This window comes from Hyperoodon ampullatus, assembly GCF_949752795.1.
Source record: "Hyperoodon ampullatus genome assembly, chromosome: 8".
In the NCBI taxonomy this organism is placed as follows: domain Eukaryota; kingdom Metazoa; phylum Chordata; class Mammalia; order Artiodactyla; family Ziphiidae; genus Hyperoodon; species Hyperoodon ampullatus.
In genome coordinates this window covers 1,603,951-1,627,554 of record NC_136921.1, presented here as the reverse complement: position 1 = coordinate 1,627,554, position 23,604 = coordinate 1,603,951, and the positions used below count along the sequence as shown (strand labels likewise).

Below are 23,604 nucleotides of genomic sequence, written 5' to 3'. Positions count from 1 at the left end.
GCCCACACTGGCTTCTCTTCTAAAGCCCAACATGACAGTAATGGCAGCTTTCTCTCCACCCCCACTCTGCCCATCCCCGAATCACACTGATCTGCACCCAGTGTGAGCACAGACAGTGCTTTCTTACAAAAAAGCAGCTGAAGGCTTGCTTCTTTGTTTTGACACATACACCGCTAAGAACGACCAACCCAGAAATGGGTAACTGGTAAGGACACAGGACACAGAAAGGTCCCAAGCCAAGTTGGTAGCTGATGGGCTTTTTGGAGGGGGGGAGGCTTTTGACAAAAGGGGCTTTTTTGGCAGGCAAGGCAGGCGCGCCTTTCATTCTGTTGTATCACAGACCCCAGCCCTCGAGATTAGATGACAACAACATAACCAGAGTCCTCAGCACACCTGCCGTCTGAGGGGCCTCGTCACCTGCCCTCGCTGGGCCACACGCCTTGTCAGCACGAGGCCGCGGGCCCCAGCGGGTGGCTGCTGAATGGCTGCGGCCAGCGGGGGGACAGTGAGGCCGGGGCCACCTGCCGGCTAGGGTGGACGGAAGGAACCGTCTGCCGTTTCCCTCTGGGCAGCCGACGTCTCACCTTTCTGCTTACAAAACCTGATAGAACAAAAAAGGTACTTTAGGAAAAGAATGAGCATCTTTTCCTCAATACAGTCTCCCGCCTGGAAACATACACCTGCGAGACACATAACCGCGTCGTTCCGACGACACATTTACTTCCCGATCCTCGAGCAGGAAATACTCAGACCGCAGTTTGACTGCCACCCTGGGTTTTCTCAGGGCTGCGAGCATTCCTGTGAGGCGAAGACGCGGCAGCTCTGGGGGAAGAGGCGGCGTCGGCCGGGCCCCTCAGGGCTCCAACGTGCAGAGGCTTGGGCGCCATCCACGTGCTCTTCTGCCCAACCTCACGGAAAAGGAGACACCGAACGTGACACCATTCACCTTCTCAGCCCCACCAATCACAAAGCCACACCCCGTCGGGGGTGCAGGCTGCCCCCAAAGCCGGAACCGGCCTTGCCCGTCCGAGAGGCCTGTCTGCCACCAAAGTCCTCTGGCCACACGCATGCCGACCCCGGTGGGAGGGACACTGCAGGGCGGTGGCGAGAGAAGGGACGCGCTGGCCATTACAGCCCAGACGCCAGAGCAGCCAAGACAGTTGAACGTGGTCCCCTCTTCCGTCCTCCCCTCTCTAAGGGGTCTGTGAGGCGCCCGGGCCGCGAGACTGCAGGACTGGCCCCACGCCTGGCGCACTTTCAGTCAACGGTGAAAGCGCTTTGCGTCTTAGTGAAATGCAAAATGTAGCCCACTTAAATCTAGACTCCAACTCGGAAACTACTGGGAAGCTTTAGTTCAGTTCTTAAAATCCAAAGAGAGAGAGAGAGGGAGAGAGAGACGGGCGAGGTGAGGGAGGGAGGGAAAAGAAGGATGTGCGGGGGCCGGCGGGAGCTCCGACACAGCCACACCAGAGGGCACCTTCCACGGTGAGGACGCCTTCTCGCCTGCGCCGTCCAGGACGGAAGCCACGGGCCACGTGGCTTCCGAGCACCTGAGCTGTGGCCAGTGCAACTGAGGAAGTGAATCTTAGTTCATTTACATTTAAATAGACACGTTCGGCTCCGAGGGACCATGCTGAACACAGTGGGGCTCCACAGTAGAAAGCCCAATTTAACAGGATTCACAACTTACAGCTTAACTCCGGAACTAAAACGCGGACCTCAACAATTGGCCTTCAGGAAATCCTACTTTTGTTTTCTAAGTTTCAACAGAGGTGAATAAACAAGTGTGATTTTCTCTCACGTGACTCATTTTTGATCAACAACTTGATTTTTAGGTAATAAAGAGAGTATATTGTTTTGCTCTCGTGTTTTATCCCACTGACATTCTGTGCTTGAATCTCCCCTCAGAGGAAGGAGTCACAAGACCAGCTGATGATGGTCACCACAGGAGACTTCCAAAGTCTCTTTCACAGCAAATACTCTGCTCTATAAATCTAGGGCAATTGCTTCCTCGTTTTGGTATTTCCTCTTTGCTTTTTTCCTTTCTCTCTAATGTAGTAGTTACATTCTAAAACAAAAAGAAGAAATGCTTCAGAAAAACTCTTCAATCCTAATATATGTCTTGATCAAACCAAACCACATCAAAGCAAACTGTTGGCTAATGGTAAGTGTGTGTGCATACACACATATGTGACACGTATGCGTGTGTGGGCAGATGTATAATGGAGAGAAGTGCCATAGAAACGGTTTTATTTCTTGAAGTCTGAACACACAACGTACAAAACCTGCCTGACACAGAGCATGACTGTGACGAAATGACATTCTCCAAGTGATACCTGCTCTTTCACAGCAGACTGTTTCTCCCCAGTGATCATCGTCCCAGAATAACGCTGGAGGGCCCCCCGTTTAAACAGGGGTGCCTCCTTCCACTCCCGTAACTACACTGCAGGGTAGACTGCTGTTTGCTGGGCCGTTTCTTCCACTGTGCAACTTCAGGATCATTCACTCCCCCTGATTTTAAGCTACGTGGAGTCTAGGGGAGTCAGGCCTGGGTACATCTTCATCCTCGCGAGGCAGCTTCCACGGAGGCGTCCGTCACTTCAGCCAGATCCATTTGTCCCCCACGTCCTTGTTGTACCCAGGGCTGTATCTGCGGCCCGGCAGCTGCGGGAGGGAAAGTCGTGGTCACCAGCAGTTTACAACGTACGGCCGTCCCCCCAGCTCACCTAACGGCTTCCTCCACTCCATCCTTCCCCTCCCCGCGCCGGCAGGGCCTGCTTCTGGCGGTCCCGCTGTAAGGGTGAGAGGTCCCGCAAAATGAAGCACAACACAACCCTGCCCTTGGGAGCTTCCATGCTGCTGGGGGTGCTACACACGCCAATGGCCAACCCAAGTGTCCGTGCTGCTGTCGGGACGGTGGCCATGGAGCCTCGGGCAGAAGTGGCACTGACCTAGGGGAGCCGCAGCTTTGGGGTGGAGAGGGCGGGAGGGGAGAGGTCTCAGCCCCTCTCTCTGCCCCACCTGCCCGTCTCCTACCAGCACCTCCTGCCATGGGCCCCACCACAAATCGGAGGCAGGAACCCCAGGGGCGCAGGGCACACACAGGGTGGACCTGGAGGGGCACAGAGGCTCCCTCACATGGCCAGGAGGGCTCCCAGGGGAAGGGAGCCTGCGGCGAGGGCGAGGGGTCCACAGGCTGGGATGGAGCGTCACGGGGTCGGCCTCCACCGTGGGGCGTGGAAGCCTGGCTCTGAAGGCGAGGCTAGAAGGAGTCTTGCGTAGGCCAGGCAGGGAACAGGCGAGCACAGTGAGATTCATCCAGTTACACAGTGGGGACAAAATGCGGAGTTTTCTTTTTCCCACCTTCCAGTTAATGTGGTCCAACAGTAGGTATGTACACGCTACATACTACACACGAAAATCTTCCGCACTTTGCCCTTAAGAACAAGTGCTAAAGCAGTTTAAAAAACAAATCAGCCTCTCCTCGATTCTCATCAGCAGAGGGCATTCATTACCAGCCACACCGAGGTGGAGGCAGAGGCTGCAGTGCCAGGAGCGGGGGTCACAGTCACACCCGAGGCCAGACACAGCCCTGCCTGGACACTCCCCGCGGCCACACTACCCATCCCGGCACTGAGCCTGCGCCCCCTCTGGCAGGTGCACAGGCCTGCAGTAGGCGTGCGCGGCTGCAGGACGCTGAGAGAAGCGGGGACCTGTAAGTGGGGAGGACAGAAGTGCAGGCTGACCGCAGCTTCCTGCCCTGGGAGCCTCTGTGCACGAGGTTTCGTCCAGGTGCCAGGAGCATCCTGGGTATACAACAGGGGAAACAAGAAAACACCCGGCTCCCCCCCAGGAGTCATCCTCTTGGACGGAGACTGGGAAGGGAGCCAGTGGCACACGACGGTCCAGGGTGCCCGCCAAGGGGGAGCCGGCAGGGGGCGCACACGGAGCAGCAGAGCCCGGGGGCGGGGCGAGAGGGGACGCCTGGCGTGGCCACCGGAGGAGCAGGGGACAGGAGTGGCGGGAGGACCCGGGAGTGAGAGCGGCAGCCCTGCTCTCCAGCTCCGACAGGCACTCCGGCAGAAGGTGGTCGCTGGGCCGGAAGAGCTGCAGGTGCCGCCCTGCGTGAGGGTCTCAGCGACCTCCATGGGCCTTAAGGGCTCAGGAGAGCCTGGGCAGCACAGCGGAGGCGGGCACCCAGGTTGGCTCCCAAGCAGAATGGGAGCAGCGCGTGGGCTGCCGCGGGGAGACCACCAACGGGCAGGTGGGGAACTGGGTCGGTGGCCGAGAAGGCGGGGCTGTGCTGGAGACCCAGCTGCACAGCCGCCACCTGGCAGCTCGAGGGAGGGGGCGCCATCCCAGCGAGGACGGCGCGGGGAAGAACCCGAGGAGAGGAGACGCCCCAGAGCCTGCGAGCAGGGGGCGCTGTGTGCGGAGACGGGGTGTGAGCAGAGCCTCTGTGTCAAGGGGGTACTGAGATCGCAAAATCCCCCCCCAGACTCCCACGTCCTCACCCCCAGACCCTGTGCCTGTGCAGACATGATTAAGCCGGGACTTCGAGGCGGGGAGACCGCCCTGGACTGACAGGTGGGCCCAGGGTCATCATGAGGGTCCTGGGAGAGGGTCAGATCAGGAGATGCGGTGGCAGAAGCAGAGGTCGGCCTGACCGGGGACGGGAGCCAAGGCACGAGGGGCCTCCAGAAGCTGGAAGGGAAAGAAGCAGAGGCTCCCCAGAGCCCCAGTGGGAGCACAGCCCCACGCCTGCGCTTGTGCTCTGACCCCCAGAACTGGAAAATGACACGGGCACCTTCTCACCCGCTCAGCCTGTGGCCGTTCGTTACAGCTGCTACAGAAAACTCATGCAGCATGTTCTGCGTTTTATGACGGAGACACTGGGCGTGTCTGTACAACGAGAGAGAGGCCGCGCTGAGGCCGTGGGAGAGCGGCCACCCCCTGGGAACAAGAACCAGGACGGGGGCAGAGTGGCCACAAAGCAAGAGCCACGGGTGCATCTCCCCGCGTGGTCTCTCCCTGTCCACAAAGTCGTTCCCAGCCGACTGCTATGAATACACAACTGCTGTAGCAAGAAAAGAACAATCTTAATTTTTATCACTCCGTAATTTTTATCACACCAGAAAGTGGTATCTTTTCATCAGAAAGGTTTTCAAGCTTCACCGACACCAGCAAACCGGCACCAGGCCAGCCCCCAGCACCTGCTGAGGAAGGGCCGGGGAGGCCACAGTTTGGCTCTGCTGTCTTCTTTGCAAATCAAATTTTAAACCATAGAGCAGAGAATAAAACCTCGCAGAGTGTGGAACCGCTGAGTGCAGCCAGCGTCTATTAACTGCATCACAAAATCTGCTCTCTGGACCTCCTGGAGCAGCACCTAACTGGCCTTTGATACCCAGACAAGGGTCCCCAAACCCTCAGGGTTCCCTTTCAGTGCAGTTAAGCCAACAGAGAACCCCAGGAGGGTTCCCATTTGGGATGTTTCACAACGAGAATGCAAAACAAAGCTTCTTCCTTTTCATCACTCGTATCTGCATCTGCTTCTTTAAGTCCACCTTCAAACCTCCCAGCCCCAGTCCAGCACATTCATCGCCTGAGGGAACACGCCCTGTGGCCCTGTGAGGACGGAGTGGCCCAGGACCTCCTGGCGGGAGCATCTCTCAGAAGCCGACGCGGGCACCTCGTCCGACCGTCAGCACAAGAATGTGACTCCTGGACGCGGGCCCGCAGTCAGTTTTGTCCTGGGTCAGGCCGGGGAGCCACAGGCACAGCAGGTCTGAGCTCAGGGTGGTGCAGCTGAAACAAAGTGATGCTGCTGAGTTTGACTGTGAGGACATTTTAAACCCTGGGTGAGTTCTGATTTTAGAAAAAGGCGCCCATCTCTACATGCTACAGGCCGGGACGGCACGGGTGTCATGAAGTGGCTCAAGAGGTCCGAGCTCACAGAGGCTGCTCCTCCCAGGCACTGCTATCACACGCAGCTTAGAGATGCCGGCACAGGCTTAAACTGCCAGCTGCTTGGACAAAAGCCAGTTGAGAAGAGAAATACATATGCACTCATCCTCCTGGAGGGAACTGTGAATTCCTTCTACATTTGATACACTGTGTGCTGGCTGCTTTGAGACACGAATAAAAGTCCCATCTTCTCTAACCTCATAAAATACACAGAGTATATAAACCAGTTGGGAAGTGGAATGGTAGCAGGTGGAAAGTGCTGGACGAGTGGAGGGGATGCAGAAGTCCTCCCTGACCGACCCGGACAGCGGAGAAGAGGACACGGTTAGGAGGAAGGGGGGGCAAGGGTGACAGGATGGGGTGGAGCGCATCCTGCTGGAGCCACCGGGCGTGAAAAGCTGCTCCCTGACGGCCGCGACTTCAGTCACCTTGGCCTCTAGCGGCGCCTCGGCCGGCCTCCGGTTCCACCACTAGGGACAGCCCAAGTGAGAGGCCAACCCATGCCAGGTAATGCCTGCAGCTTCCCGCCACGAGGGAGTAAGAGGGCCTGGACTCAACCCCTGGCCACACGCATCTGGAAACTGGACCAACTGAGTGTGCTGGTGGCCCTGAGCAGACATGTGCTGAGTGCTAGCGGGAAGGACCTAGGCAGAAAAGGGCCCTGTCCACCCAGCGCGTTCGGTCTCTGGCTGAGCAGCAGGCAGCGTGCGTGGAGCGGTGCCCCCGAGGCGGGTGGAGAGCACCCCAGGCAAAGGACGTCCCAGGGTGTCTCCGGGCGAGCAGTCCAAGAGCTGCCCTGGGGCTGAGCCAGCCAGAGCAGAGGGACCGCTCACTGCACACACGGGCACAGAGACCCCCGGGACACACCGGGGACGGGGCTAACCCTTCCCTAGAAGACAGGCTGCTCTAGACCCACCAAAACGGTTAAACATCAAGCCCCCAAAGCTTAAACTGACTTGCAAGTATCTTAACTGCCTGCCAGAAAGAATTCTAACACTCTTCAAAAGAATGAAACAAAACCTAGTGCTCGTAAACATAAAAATTCATGATTTATGGCAACCGATGAAAAATGTCTAGACACGTGAAAAGAGAAAAATGTAACTTGTAACCAGGGGAAAAAAATCAAGCAGACTAAGGACATGACAAAGATGATGGATTAGGAAACAAGGACATTAAAACAGCTATAAAAATATTCAACGCAATCAAGAAATTAAATGGAAAAGGAAAATAATGAAAGAACTGGAAAATGTAAAAAGAACTTCTAGAGTTTAAAAAAACCCAGGATTCCCGAAATAAAAATTCCACTGGGTAGGTGTGGCAGCCACGCAAATGTGCTGCTCAGATGTCCTGCTGCGAGGAGGCACAAGTGGCCGAGGGCCCAGGTGCTGACCCTCTGGGCCCGCTACGCTGTTCACGCCGAGGTCACGCTTCCCACATAAGGGGCTCTGCCCACGACCAAGAGCAGCAGAGGTTCCATGGCAGCCTATCCGTGGGCCGTGGGCCTCTTCAGCAGGAGCCTTTGGCTCTAGGACACCCCGTCGGCCTGGCCAAACCCTTCCTGGACTGTTCCTCCCCAATCTCCTCCCCTCCCCTCCCCTGTCACAGGGCCAGACTCCTTCCACCTCAGGTCTGGTCCCTTTATCCATCACAGGGGCTTCCCTCCAAAACCTCATGAGTGTTTAATCCCATCTTGGTTTCTGTTTCTCGGAGTACCCAAACTAACACAATGAATTAACAGCATATTACGTGTAACCGCAGAAGAAAACAGCAGTGAACTTGAAGACTGAGCAACAGAAACTATCCCAAACAAAACACACAGAGAAAAAGGCCAAGGACAAATGGACAGACTCTTAGTGCCCTGTGGGGCAGGATCAAGTCACCCAGCATATGTGCACTCAGAGCCCTCGATGGGGGAGGAAACCAACCTGAAGAGATAACGACCAAACATTTTCCAAATGATAGGAAAACTAGAAACCCTCACATCCAAGAAACTCAATAAACCCCAAGCAGGACAAACAGAGAGAAAACCACAGAAGCACATAATACTTAAATTACTGAAAACCAGTGATAAAGAGAGTAAAGGAAAGTCTTAAAAGCAGCCAGAAAAAAAAGTTCCATTAGGTACAAGGGCCAAAGATAAGAATAACTTCGTATTTCTCCTCAGAAACTGTGCAAGCCAGGAATCTATGGAGTATCTTTAGTGTTGGCAGAAAACAACTGTCAACCCAGAATTCTATGACGAATGAAAAATCTATCAAAATGAAATGGAAATAAATATATTTCTAAACAACAGCTAATAGAAGTCATCACTAGCAGGCCTGTACTATGAGGTCAGCTATTAAAGGGGGCTACTCGGCCAGATGAAACCTGGACCTACACGAAGGAACGGAGCACAGCAGAAACGACAGCTGCAGGAGGAAGGACAGGGAGGAGGAAAGACTGAATAGAAAGCTCGAATGAACTGTTTAAAGCCAAAGTAGTAACAGTATATCCTGAGGTTCCTAACATGTGTGGAAGTGAAATACACAAGCGTAACAGCACAGAGGACAGAGGGGGGAGAGAAGCCGGCTGCCAGGGGCTCACGTCGTGTGTGACGTGGCCCGATGCTGGCTTTCTGGGGGACCGTGACAAGGTAAAGGTGTGCACTGCACACCTCACAGCAGTCACTAACGATGAGATGAAGAGGTGCAGCTGACAGGTCAACGGAGGGAATGAAACAGAACCACGGAAAACAATCAACTAGCCCACAGAAGCCAGGGACAGAGGGAGCAAGACGCTGCTGCAGGGCTGAAATGTGAGCAAGTCAGGAGCAGCAGGTCCCTCAGCCGGAGTGCCTCGCCCGGGCCCAGGAAGCCCCTCCCCGGAGGCGGGTGACAGCACGAAGGTCACGGGCGCGCCCTCTTCAATGGATGACCTCTGTGCCGGTACTCCGGTTTCTGCTCAGAGAACGTCTAACTCTCCAGCCCCAGCTGCTACTGCACACAGTTATCTACCAGTTAGAGAATCACTCTCAGGAAAGAAGTCCCGTAAGAAAACTGCCGCTTTATGAACACTAACGATTCGGTAGGAAAGAACACCCAGTGAGTCTGATGACCCGATGCCCTTGGAAAAACCATTCGGGAGAAAGCCGACCAAACCCCCGCCGCTCAGCCCCCATCAGACAAATCGAGGGTCCTCCCGGGCCCACAAGCGACCCTCCTGGACGGGCGGCTGACCCGCTCTCCCCGGAACTTGCTGCCTGAGCTAGCTGCCCTCCCTGGAGCGCCCTCCTGGGCATCTATCTCTTCCTCCTGAACGCCTGCCCTAAACGACGCCCGCTCCTCCACGACACCGCTCCGCAAGCTGAGGGAGCCAGCACCACTCCTGGGAACTCCCGCGTCCACTGTCCCATCCTCTGGGTACCCACCTTGGTGACGCCCGCCGCAATCAAGATGGACTTGGATCCTAGAGGGCGGCCTGCCTACCAGTCCCATTCCCAGCCCCGCCTTGGGATCGGACACGTGAGGTCAGCAGGCAGGCACTGTCTTGGAGGTAAAAGATGTTCAGTGACGCGCTCGAGGTCACCGGGCGAGAACGGGCAGGCTGACACCCGAGCCCAGATGCTCTGACCCTTGAATCCAGGAACGTCTTGCCCACCAGCCCCTGCAGAGATCCGCTGCGTTAAATGGCACGTCTCCGTGCGCTGTTAGCGCGTGAAGTCCCTGCACCATGTGGAGCTTTCCCCTCCCGTCAGCCGGTACACACTGAGCTCTGCCACTGTGAGACGGCAGGACGCATGTCAGGGTCCAGTCCACAACCACCCTGCCCTGGGAAGGCCGGCTGCCCCGCTTTTCCTGCCCTTTTATGTGTGCCTCAAATAACTACCCGGGGAGCGGGGGGCACTTTTATTTCTTAGCATCACCTCAGGGATAGTCAGTGATGCTCGGGGTTTCCTGGTTGGAAGAGTTTTCCTGGAGGACTAAATATATGTAGTAATTCTAGCATCAAATCCTGTGTTGTATTACTGTAAAAAGGTGAATTTTTTTAAAAAGGATGGAATACGCCTTGGCTCTCCGGGATTTGCTTTACTCCACTGGAGCAATAAATTGTAATATTAGGTACTATTGACTGTGCTCTCTCTAGATGCACCAAGGAGCTGAAAACCACTAAATAATTGTGGGGTGGCTCGGGGATTCCAATTTCCCACCCCTGTGACTCATTATTACATACAAATGCTGATGAGCCCTGCTAAGAATTTCTCATTAATTTTAAGAAGAGCACCGGAGAAATTATTTATTAAAGTCACTTCTTTGATATGCAATGTCCCCAATTTTCCATTACCGTTAAACACAAATCAAGTATAAAGAAAATGAAATCAACTTCCAAAAAATGTTATTTTATCAAAGGCCATTTTCAAAAACAATCTTTTTATTTTAAAAATAAGTGCCTCCTATTTTTAGCACACAAACACCACAGCCTATTACAAATACTCCACATTGAGGTCCTATCTTCACACCACAAGCGTCACAACATCATATACTTTAAATGTCTTAATCCCATTTAACTCATATTAACTGTGAAAAAGAAAAGCTCCTAACTCAAGCGCTCGTTCAAATACCTGAAAGCGGGATGTGTCCTAAAAATTCTAAAACCAGAGTAATGACTGGACACACGCAAAGTCCAGGCACCCCTGGTGGGTCAGGGTGCGTGTGAAACGCTACCCTATCATTTCGCACCAGCAGGTTCCTGTGAAAACCCGCAACTGCACACAAATCAGTGCACCTGGTAAGAAGTCTACCTTTTATACACTAACTTTCTTCTCCAAGGGACATACGTTATTTTCTGTACGCAGAAATATAAATAATGGGACATGGAGACAAACACTGAACTTCAATCATGGGCTTTCCACGGAGCACGCAGTGAGGGCAGAGGGGTGCATGCCTCTTCCAGCCACAGCTAATGAAGGACAGACTGAAGACATTTAGCACCTACTTTCACGTTAAATGACTTCTAAACTGAGAATCGGTATTTTAACATAAAAGATAGATACCAAATTAAGTTCTAACTAAGGTTTGAACATCAAGAGGAAACATGAAACAACCAAGTCTGTACCTTTCTTCTACAGCAGGTTTAGATACACTGATCCTAAGGCTTTTCTGTTTATTGCAAGTTTGTCTTTATTAAGGTGAACTTCGTAAAGGCAAGAACATACAGTGTTAACATATTAAAGTTATTCAACATCTCTATTTTAAAAAATGGTAAAGAAGAACTTGATACGGAAAATGAAAATAGTAACCTGAGATAGTAAAGAAATAAAACTAGCAGGAGAGAAAACCGAAGATCCTGTTGTCCTAGCAACTGTCTTGGACAAGATCGGATTCATGGAAGGAACACAGTATCTTAATAGCATCTGGCCTCCTTAAATTGGAAAGAGATGGAATCGGTAAAGTGGAGACCGACTCACAGTTTGTCTACCCCAAGGGAGGGCTGCTCAGTAATAAAAAGTGACCTGGCACAGTGTCTGAAAAATGACTTAAAAAAATTAGCAGGCGCTCATGCACACGTTAGGTATTTATATGAATTTGTCTATAGGGTCACTTCCAAACAGAAAATCAGAGGGGCTGTGTGAATGAAAAATGCATTGACACATGCTTCTCAGGCTCCGGGTACTCATGCCCCTCTGAGATCCCCGGGCAGTCCCTGGGGACCAGATGGGAGGCTGAAGGCCAGCAGGACCCCAGCCAGTCCAGCCACAGGACTGAGCCAAATGCCCAGGCCACCGGATCAACCAAACAAAACCAAACCGACGTTACAAGTCCTTCTGTTCTATGAAAACCCGAGATCCTTTCTCTCCTAAAAAGGTCACTCCGCACCAGTGGAGGCCCCAGGGCCACAACACAGCTAAAGGGGCACTGCTGACATGTGAACTATGCCGCGAGCCGCCAGCCCAGTCTGCACGGGAGGCCCCGCGGCCCCAGCCGGGACCTGGGCGTGAGGGGCTGCCTGCCATGGACGGCAGACGCCGTGGCCTCACCTGCCCTCCCAGAGCCGCGGGGCCTCACCTACAAGCGGCGACGAGAACCCTCGTGCCTTCCTGTGGGCACAGTGCGGGGCCCGCCCCAAAGGGTGCTCAAAGCTGGCCGGCGAGGCCACTTCCCCGTCAGCCTCGTCCCCCTTCCGTCCCGAGCCCTCAGGCCCGCTCCCACCAGGACACTCCGGCCTCCCCCTCAGGCCGGCCTCCCCGACTCCCGTCTGCTCCTGCCGCCGCGGGTGCCCCAGGTGCGGGGCCACAGGTAGACGCCTTCCTGACCCAACCTCCACCCGCTTCTGCCCGCACACCTCCTCCTACCAGTGTCGCCCTGAGCTGGCCCCCGAGCCTCACGCCCTTCCCTTGTCTCTCAGGTTCTCCTCACAGGGCTTCTTGCAGTCAGTGATTCTGAACAAAGCCCGCAGCTCATCCCAGGGGGCCCACGAAAGCCCTTTCCCCACAGCGAGACTCAGGATCCCCAAGCAGCCGGGAGCCCCCGGGCCCTGCCTCAGTTCTCAGTCCTCACTGCTCCCTCTTCCCTTCACGAACACGCGCCCCGGAGCCAACACCCCAGCGCCCCTGCCCGCGGCAGCCCCATCCCAGCGGCCTCCGGCCCTCACGATGCTGCTCCTCCTCTCGGAGAAGACCCAGGCCCCCAGGCCCCCGACGACTGGGCTCACCCCCTCGTCCTGTAATCCCAACGCCCGGGCCACCACCGTGAAGCCCTCTCCCCCGTCAGCCCCCAGCGGGAACCATGTTGCATCCTATGTCCGCGTGTCTGTGGTTCCCACTGGTCGGTGACTCTCCAAAGCTCTGTGTCCTTAGAGCAGCGTCTGGCACTGAGAGTGCAACGAATGGGAACCGGATGAATACACAGGACAGGGGAGCTCCCAGGGCCTCTTCCTGGCTCTGCAGTGTGACAAGCGTGGCCACCACGGAAACATATCACGCTGCACGCTGCGGAGCCAGAAAGCAGCGCCCAACTCCGGGGCTGCAAGAGCTGAGAGGCCCCATGAAGAAGTTCCAGGAAAAACAGCCCCCTTCCCAGGATATGGGCCACCTGTCGGGGCATAAGTCATGCAGACCGCATGCCCAAATGTCAGCATGGACCTCAAACTACACAAGGGCAAGCAAAAGAAAAAAATACAAAAGCCCAAGAAGCAAAATGAGCTGTCTGGACCCTGTGACCTGGACACTTCCCAGCTCAGGTCCCGGTGCCCCTGAGTCTGTCCAGCCTCTAAAGGAAAGATATCCATAAACCAGTGTGCCTGACGGTCTACAACGAAAGGCCACTGTTGCCACGAGCAACTCCCCCTCTTAGGAATCCCCTGCGCCCCCACATCGTCCCCACTGCCACCAGCATCCAGTTCAGAGCACACCCAGGTGTGGTTTATACTGCTCCCCCACTCTCCTCCTAGGACCATACACTGAGTCTGAAAGTCATATGACCAATACCCACGTCCATCGCAGGGACCTCAGGCGCCCGCTCTCCTGTCTCGCAGTCACAGCCCTTCCCCTGTGGACCCTCTTTCATTTGAATCCTTCAATGATAGTTTAGTTTTGAAAACCTAGGGAGTAAGAACAAATCTGGCTGCACAGGGAACGGCGAGGTTGCCCTGGGAGACAGCAGCTGCGGGGAAGGAAGGTGAGCTTGTCCTGGTCCCAGCCATGCCCCCGTCGTCTCTCAGCCATTCCCTGAAGCTCTGCTTCCCCGCCTCCACCTGTGCCCCAGTCGACATCCAACGTGGCACGCAGAGCCATCCTCCTAACACGTGGTTCAGATTCTATCGCTCAGAGCACGCCAACAGGCCACAGCTTCGCGACGACTTCAACCAAAGTCCTCACGCCACAGCCCACGGGCCCTTGCTGTGCGCCCTGCTACCTTCTCACCGCACCTGCGCCGGGCCTGCCCCTCCACTTCACCACGTGGACTCTTCCTTTCCTAGAACGTGCCGAGCCTGCCTCTGCCTCCCAACCCCTCCCGCTCCCCGCAAGTGTAGCCGGGACACACACGTCTTCTGGTACCCAAGGCCTCTCTCCACAAAACAGCTCCCGCACGGGACGGCTTTACTCCCGCCCCACAGCACTCAGAGGCCTCCCTACCTACTGGTGATCGCTGGTCCACTCCTCCCCCAACTCTGTCTTATTCCCCAGTATCCCCAGTGCTCAGAACAGCACCTGCAACAGAAAGTATTTGCTGCGTGGTAAGTGACTCGATGTAGAACACGGCTGAGATGACCCCGCTGGGGCGGGTCTGCAACGTCAGGCTCAGCACCACGTGCGCAGGGTGAGCCGCCTTCCCTCGTACCGCTCAGTGCTCTGAGATGCCCGAACAGCTCTCCCGGACACAATCCTCCCATCATCGCACAAGCCTTTTATCCTCTGCGTTTCCCTCCTACGCCTTCAACGCTGGGGACTGAAAGATTTCTCCATCCCGGGGGTTCACTGAGCAAATACATACTGAGCAAAGGGAGACACAGAGCTCCCCACTTGGACCCTCTGTGGAAGAGACATGGGAAGAACCAGCACCAAATCAGCTTTCGGGTCACACGACAGAGAAACAGACACCTTCCGTTTCCGGCAAAACAACAGCCCGGTACCCTGAAAACCTCTTGATATAAAACCTCTACAAATGCTTTTAAATGCACTGATGGGCTCTGCGAGAAATCACAAGGGGCTGAAATGAAGAGCGAGCTGGAAACCAGAGGGAGAGTTGCAGCCTCCACCACCCCGGGGCATCTGCAGAGCCGCTGGGAGGCAAGGCAAAGTGGTGCCAGAGCAGGTGGACACCTGTGATGCACCTCTGCACATATGCGCAGCTCCGAGGGCACACCTTCAGGGAAAGGCGGGAGGGAAGAAAGCGCCCTGATGGCAAGAGGGTCTCAGCGGGCGTCTTAAGAATTCACAGCCTCAGCCTGTGAACCCCACAAGTGTGGGGTTCCAATCCTCACCATTCCTCACCATCCGGGGCCTGGAATCCCACAAACATCAAAGGAAGCTTAAATCCCAGTTCCTCCTGAATCTCAGGGCCTGGAGGCGGCAACAGTCCTTCCAGGAGCAGGGCTGTCAGCGTTAGCAAACAACACAGGATGCCCCGTGAACGAAATATTTGGGGCGTGCTTACACCGAGAGAGTCTGGGTTCACCTGAAATCAAACGTCCCTGGGGCCCAGGGACAAATACCCACGAAGCATGAACTCAGTGTCCAAAGTCTCCAAAATGCAGAAGGAAATAAGCCACCATGGGTAAGAATCAGAGGAAACAATAAACGACAGAGTCAGACAGGCCTCCAAACCTGAGATCACACACAGAAGATAGTGACTACATTTAAGATGTTTAAAGCAAGAGAAGAAACTGAAAACAGAAGCAAGGAATAAGATCCTACCAACAAATCAGAAAGTACCCACGTAACAAAAAAGAAATTTAAATCTGGACCTATCTTGGTTAAACTCTAAAACACCAAAGACAGAAAGAGTAGAAAGTTCCTGAAAGAGAAAAGGAGACCATAATATTTCATTAAAAAAAAACAAAAGGAAGCAGACACTTCTGGGGAAGAAACTGTCATAAAGGGACTTCCCTGGTGGTGCAGTGGTTAAGAATCCACCTGCCAATGCATGGGATACAGGTTTGGGCCCCCGTCCAGGAGGATCCCACATGCCGCGGAGCAACAAAGCCCGTGTGTCACAACTACTGAGCCTGTGCTCTAGGGCCCACAAGCCACAACTACAGAGCCCGAGTGCTGCAACTACTGAAGCCCGCACACCTAGAGCCTGTGCTCCACAACAAGAAGCCCATGCACTGCAACGAAGAGTAGCCTCTGCTCGCCACAACTAGAGAAAGCCCGTGCGCAGCAACAGAGACCCAATACAGCCATAAATAAATAAATTTTTGAAAGAAAGAAGAAACTGTCATAAATTCCTACTGCTGGGGTGTTTATGGCCATGAACATATGGAAAATACCACTTGCACCTGCATAAACAATTAGTATCACAAATTTTCTTACCTCTCGTTTGTTCCCCTAGAAACAAAATTGTTCTTCTGATGCAAGATTCTTCTTGCCCCTCCCTTTCCCTTCTGAAGTTAACCATGTAAGCATCTAATTTTAGCCATTTACCACCTACTTATTTTGTAATTCCCCATATGCATATATCTTGGGTTACTTTTTCTGTTTAAAGAAAAAAAAAAAAAAAGGACACTGCATGACTTCTTTTTCCAAGAATTAGAAGTGTTAGCCAATAATTTCCAGCCACAAAGTATCAACAAGTTCCATATCCACTATAAAATATGCATACAATATAATGGATGTATTATGAGAACACCACCCTCCTCATGCTTCCCAAGTGTCTCCATAAGCACAGTGCAAGTGCACTTCAAGCTTCTTATGAAATCATGAAGTGTGTTTCTACTAAGTTTATTACCCTTATTATATTAATCAGGATGATACAGTTGACCCCGGAACAACATGGGCTGAACTCTGTGGGTCCACTTATCTGCGGATATTTTTCGGTAGTGAACACTACCATGCTACCCGGGCCCTGGGTGGCTGAATCCACAGACAGGGGTGAACCACAGACCGTGGATACAGAGGCCCGCCTATAAGTTATATGCCCCCACGTTGTTCAAGGGTCAACTGTATAAACTTCTCACGTTGTCAGTGGAGTTTGGCTGAAACATACTTAACATTAAAATTTTTTTTCCTAGAAAATGGGGAAGCAGGGAAACTGATTTCTACAGACCACCGCCATAAAAAAGCACCCCACCAACCCCCCCTTATTCCAGGAAATAAATGGCCACAAAACACCCTCCACTCTAATACTGAACCAGTCCTTCTCTAAAAGAAACAATTCCTTAAAATGTTCCCAAACTGCTCGCTCCCTCCCTGCAGGGAACCAACCGATGTCTCGGTGTCTCAGAGACACACAAGCCTCACGGCTGCTCGCCTGGGCGTTTCTAGAAATACGCTCTGCAGCCTGGCCAGGGAACCGTCTCTGAGGAGCAACAAACCTTTCCAGCTACAAACAGCTGCAAAAGACACTCACAGAAGGGCTTTATTCATTCTTCTTTATCCCTCATAACACACTTTCTAGAGGGAAATTTGGTAATAACTGTTGCTCATGTCTTTAACACTCAAAAGAAATTCTGTGAATGAAGAAATATAGTCACTATTATTTACATTCTAATTTCAATTTATCATTTTTTAAAATATCAAGCAACTAAATTTCCTTTCAAAAAACAGCATTCCTGTAAATAGTCACACAATTTTTACCCCACAGACAAATATAAAGGCTATGGCAGGCACGGTGACTTCTGGAAAGGGGGAAAGAGCAAACACACAGCGGAGAGACCTGACAGACATACCTCAGCCAGGTGTCAACGTCAACACCAGCAGTGACGTGTCATGTTGATGGTACTTCAACCCTGTGGTCTTTCTCCCCCAAACACACACATCCAGGCTAATTCTAAGAAAAACACCAGACAAACTCCAATTGATGGACATTCTCTAAAACACCTGACCAGTACTCCTCAAAACCGTCAGAATCACTAAAAACAAGGCAAGTCTGAGAAGTCATCACAGCCAGGAGGGGCCGATGGAGACGTGACAATTGAAAGCCACTTGCTGTTCTGCATGGGATCCTGGGACAGAAAAAGGACATTAGGGAAAAATGATGGAAATCTGAATAAGGTATGGACTTTATTTAGTAATACGTATCAATATTGTTCAGTATTGGTAACAAATATACCACACTAATATAAGATGTTAATATGGGAAACTGGGGTATATGAGAACTCTCCAGTACCTTTATTTTTCTGTAACTCTAAAACCGTTCTAAAAAATGAAGTTATTTTTTAAAAACACTTAAGCATTTTAAAAATTAGATTTCCCCAATCATTTAAATATTGACTAAAAATTTCAACATTTCTAAACATTTAAATTGTAAGTCCAATATAGTATTAATAGATTCCCTTTAATGCTCACAGATTAAAAATAAGAGAAAACTTAACAATGATGAAAAACTGCCTAATAGCCTCCCCGTGTCACTGGGTAAAATGACGAATATGTCCAGCTTCTGGTGGACTAGTGCAGATCAAGGCCCCTCCCAAGCCACCAAGAAAAATGGACAACATATGAAAAAACATCTGTGCCGAGACATCAAAGGCAGGGCGGTTCCAAGGCCCCAGGAAAGGAAAGCAAGAAGGGTGGCTGCAAGGTGACTGCTTCCCCCCAGGGCCCCGCCCACTCTCACAGGCAGGAGCCTGGGGCTGAGCCAGCCCTCAGCAGGGAGGGGCCCTGGGGACAAAACTGCAGGTCAGGACCCACCAAAGAGAAGGGGCTCTAGTAAAAGTGCTCCATCAGGAAGGTCAAACAGGAAATACACCAGACCTCACCAACCTAAGCACAGTGTCCCCTGGCTTGGTTTCTGACAGACTCGGGAGTCTGCCCTACTAAAGCGCTGCCACAAGACAGTAAGGACAGCAACAGCAGCCTCACACTAGCTTTACAGTTCTTCCAAAATAATGACTGGCATTTTAAAAAATACCAGCATACCAAAAAAGATTAAATGTCCCCAAACGGAAAGGACAGAGGGAGAATCAGTTTAAACAGATGGAACAGAGGTCCAGATATTACAGTTACCAGATAACTTTGTGATTAATATGTCAAAGAATTTGGATAACAAACTAATTTCAACAGACAACTCAAAATTATACAAAAATGGAAATTCTAAAATCAAAAAGGACTACAATTAAAGTTAAAACTTCAAATATAGAAAATACATGTCTAGGAGCAGATTGGGAAGAGCTGAAAGAGTAGTAACTTAGAAGACAGAGTGAAGAACATATCCGGGCTGAAGGTCATAGAGAAAACAGAATGAAAGATACAGAAAAGAGGGACACAGAACATGGTGAAAAGGTCCAACATGTGGTCAAGTGGAGCCCAAGGAGAGCAGAGAAAACGGGGTGCAAGCAATATTGAAGAGGTACTAGCAAGACTCTTCTAAAACTGACAGTGAATATCAGCCAAAGAATGTTCTGAACTACAAGCAAAGCACACACAAAAGTACAGACACACACACCCCAGGACAGTGTAAATGCTCAAAACCAAGTCAGAAACGCCACCTAAAAACAAAACAAAACAAAATCTTGCCAGAAACATAGGAAAACGGTCTTCAAAAGAGGTCTGCACCTACATGGGTGGGCAGCAGGACACAGCAGAGGCTGGAGAAACACCAGTGGAAACTGTGGAAGGGAGCAGTGGTAGCAGTGGTGGGAACCTGGTGATACACTGGGGGGACGGATCCGGGAAGGAGATGCGCTGACCTGAGGGAAGCCGGGTTTCTCACTATCTGAGAAGGACATGGGCTGGGGGACGATGAGAACGAGCCTTGTTGTGTCACTCTGGAATTGAAGGTACTGATGTGAATTCATAGCTGTCAATATACTGAGAGACAGAAACGAATATAGATGTATATGGATAAAACAGAAATCTGTGAGTCCATAGTGATATAAATAAATAAATGAATAAACAGAGAAGAGAGAGCATTTCTTTATAGTAGAATAGTAACTAATAATGTAGAAGGAATGACAGAATTAGGAAAATTACATAATCATTAATTTAGCCAAGAAAATCAACAGATGCTAACTACTGCGTCAAGGTTTGATGAGAAAATGGATATTTACCTAGTTTCAAAGTACTTCCCCTGAAAATACTTATTAATTACAAGGAGTAAAAGAATAACTTTACAGCGAGGACACTATCTCAGTCAAGTGATCAAAGTTAATAGAAACAGTGATGGGACAAAGAGGAATCACAGTGCTACCTGATAAGATATAATGAGTTCTGTGACCTTCCTACAAAAAACACATGAAACCTAAATCTAATCATGGGAAAACATCAAACAAGACCAAATTGAGGGATATTAAAAAGTAACCATCCTGTAATCTTCAGAAGTGTCAAGGTCTTGAATATCAAGGAAAGCCTGAAGAACTGATCAGATTCAAAGATTCTAAAGAGACAAGATAATTAAATGCAATCCATTATCCTGGATTAGACCTTTTTGCTCTGAAGAACATTACTGGGACAACTGATTAGCCTTGAACAAGGTCTGTAGATTAGAGGTAGCAATGTATGAATGTTAATTTCCTGATTTTGATAGCTATATTGTGGTCATGTAGGAGAATGTCCTTGTTTACAAGAATTACACATTAAAGCAGTGGTTCCCAAACCTTACTGCATATCAGAATTGGCTGGAGGACTCCTTAAAATAGATTCCTGGGCCCCATCCCCAGAGAATCTCATCCAGTACGCCCGGGCTGGGGCCTGAGAACTTGCATTCCTCATGAATGCCCAGGTGATGCCGATACGGGGACCACACTCTGAGAATCTGTGCGTTAAGATGTTTGAAGATAATGGGGTATATAATGATGACCACTTACAAAGGTTCAGAAGTTATTTTTCTATTCTTGCTATTTTTCTAAGTTTGAAAAATTCCAAAATAAAACTAGAACAAATTAAAGACCATTTTAAACAATAAGGGTGAGAATTTGTTGTCAGCAAAGCTTCCTCAGTCAGAAGAACTATGATCCTGCGTGAAGGTATGGAGACCAGGGAGGGTGAGAGCAGCAGCAGGGCAGCCATGGGTCAATCTGCACGAACTGACCACATAAACAATAACCACAATGTCCCAAGGGCTTAAAATACATGAAGAATCACGACGTGTGACAAAAACAACACAAAACACCAGAGGTGGGTAAATGGAGTTAGAAGTGTTATGAGGTCCTTACAGTGTTCTGGGACTAGAGGGCTACTAACTTATAACAGAAGTTAATAAATCAAGGATGAATATTGTAATTTTGTAATCTTGTAATATTGTAATATTGTATAATTACCAGGTTAGCCACTAAAAACTATTAAAAGAATGATAACTAGTTAGCAAATAGAGGGGGAAATGGAATACAAATGTTAAAAAAAAAACCTCTTAATCCAAAAGAAGGCAAGAAAAAAAAGACAACAAAGAACAGGTAAGAAAAATATAAAACATGTAGTAGGATAAGCTATTTAAACACAAATGTATCAGTAATTACACTAAATGTGAATGGACAAATATTCCCAATATTTAAACTGGACAAAAACTAAAGACGTAACTGTTTTCAGGCTAAAAGGTGTCCACTGGAAATACAACGATACAGAATGAATGAAATTAAAAGATGAAGAAAAAGCAATACCATGCAAATGCTAACCAAAGGAAAGTTGTAGACACTACATAAGTTTCAAATAAAGTAACCTTTAAGGTAAGAACCGTGACTAAAGTTAACGGAAAATTTCATAACATATAAAAGGGTGACTCTATTAGGAATGTAGAGCAAGTCTAAATTTGTGTATGTCTAATAATATGACCTCAAGATACACACAAAGCAGAACTTGACAGAAATAAAGGAGGCAGAAACCCACACAGAGTGACAGATTTCCAGACGCCTCTCACAGCAAACTGACAGAAGAAGGAAACAAAAATCAGTGAGAATAGAGACAATCTGAAGAATGTGATCAAGAGACTTCCTTTCAATGACGCTGCAAGAACCCTGCACACAACGGGGCAGAGTAAGCCTTCTTCTCAAGGACCATGAAACATCACCAAAATGACCAATGCTCAGCCGAAAAGTCAGTCTCAGTCACGTTCCAAGAACAGGAATCATAAGACTGTTTCTGACTAGAGTGAAATTAAGCAAGAAATCAGTAACAAAAAGACAATTAGAAAGATTCCAACTGCTTTTAAATGATCCAATATCATTTGAATTCGCACACTGGTCAAAAAAGAAATCAGATTAAAATTAGAAAATATTTTGAATTGAAGGATAATGAAAACATAACATCAAGAATTATGAGATGAGGACTTCCCTGGTGGCGCAGTGGTTAAGAATCCGCCTGCCAATGCAGGGGACACGGGTTCGAGCCCTGGTCCAGGAAGAGCCCACATGCCGTGGAGCAACTAAGCCCGTGCACCACAACTACTGAGCCTGCGCTCCAGGGCCTGCAAGCCACAACTACTGAGCCCGCATGCCACAACTACTGAAGCCCGCGCGCCTAGAGCCTGTGCTCCGCAACAAGAGAAGACACCACCATCAGAAGCCCACACACTGCAACAAAGAGTAGCCCCGCTCGACGCAACTAGAGAAAGCCCGCGTGCAGCAACGAAGACCCGATGCGGCCAAAATAAATAAAAATTTTTTTAAATTAAAAAAAAAAGAAAGAATTATGAGATCAAGTTAATTCAGACAAATTTGGAGGGCAATGTGACCAGCTTTACACGCATATAATTCAAAAGCAAGACAGGCTGAAAATCAATGATCCACCCACTCATACTAAGAAGACAGAAAAACAGCAAATGAAAAGGAAAAAATAAGGAGCAATAATCAGTGAATTTGAATGTACAACAAACAATACCAAGCAAGAAGCTAGTTCCCTAAATGACAAACTTCTTTCAAGAGTATAGAAGGAAGGGACACACCAGGACCAACAACAGGGATGGAGAAGGGGACAGTGGTCACCATCAGATGTGATCTAATTAAAACATTAAAAAAGGACACTTTAAACAACTTAGTGAAAGAAATTAGAAAATTAGAAATGAGGGCAACTTCCTCAACAAACACAACTTTCAAAACCTAAGAAGTAACAGAATATTGAACATTCCACATCGATTAAACAAATTTATAATTTAAAATATTTCAACATAGCTCCATCAGTCAATCCTTCTAAACACTGAAAGAAGCAGCAATAACAATATGAGGCAAACTCTTCCAAAGAATAAAATGTGAGGGTCCCATCTCAACTTAGTGTTTGATAGCAGCATGATCCTGATAATAAATCTGACAAGGATATTACAAGAAAGAAAAATTACCATCCAATATAAATACAAAACTCCTAAACTAAATACGTGAATTAGGTTCAGCTACACATGAAGAGGATAAAGCACACGCAGGTGGGACTGATCCAGGAAATCAAGGTTGGCCTCACATTAGAAAATCAATCACTAAAATTTTTATGACCATATTAACATAAAGAAGAGAAAAACCACCCATGACAGACAAATGTGATAAAACTCAACACCCGTACTCAATAGAAGATCCTTGGAAACTACTAATAAAATGGAACTGGGCTTCCCTGGTGGCACAGTGGTTAAGAATCCGCCTGCCAATGCAGGGGACACGGGTTCGAGCCCTGGTCCGGGAAGATCCCACATGCCGTGGAGCAACTGAGCCCGTGCACCACAACTACTGAGCCAGCACACCACAACTACTGAAGCCCGTGCACCTAGAGAAGCCACCGCAGTGAGAAGCCCGTGTGCAGCAGCAAAGACCCAACGCAGCCAAAAATAAATATAAATAAAATAAATAAATTTTAAAAAATAAAAAATAAAAATAAAATGGAACTTCCCTAATCTGAGAAAGAGTATCTACACCTAACCCAGAGCAAACATATTTGGTGAATTATTGAAAACTTGCTCCACGAGATCAGAAACAAGAGAAGGACGACCACGGTTACAATTTCTATCCAACCATGAACTAGAGACTCACCCAGTGTTGTAAGGCAAGGAATAAACACAGGTATAAAGATTAGAAAGAAACAAAACTGTCATTATT

The 23,604-nt window shown here is 49.8% G+C and overlaps 1 protein-coding gene across 1 annotated transcript in view; it reads right to left on the bottom strand.

Moving 5' to 3' along the window:
- Positions 1-2,233: 2,233 nt before the first annotated feature.
- NDUFA10 (NADH:ubiquinone oxidoreductase subunit A10) overlaps positions 2,234-23,604 on the bottom strand; it is a 47,518-nt gene continuing 26,147 nt past the window's right edge. The window contains exon 10 of the mRNA XM_079709592.1: positions 2,234-2,664. Within this exon, the coding sequence (XP_079565718.1) occupies positions 2,596-2,664 (69 nt within the window). The 3' untranslated portion in view covers positions 2,234-2,595. The remainder of the gene's footprint in view (positions 2,665-23,604) is intronic.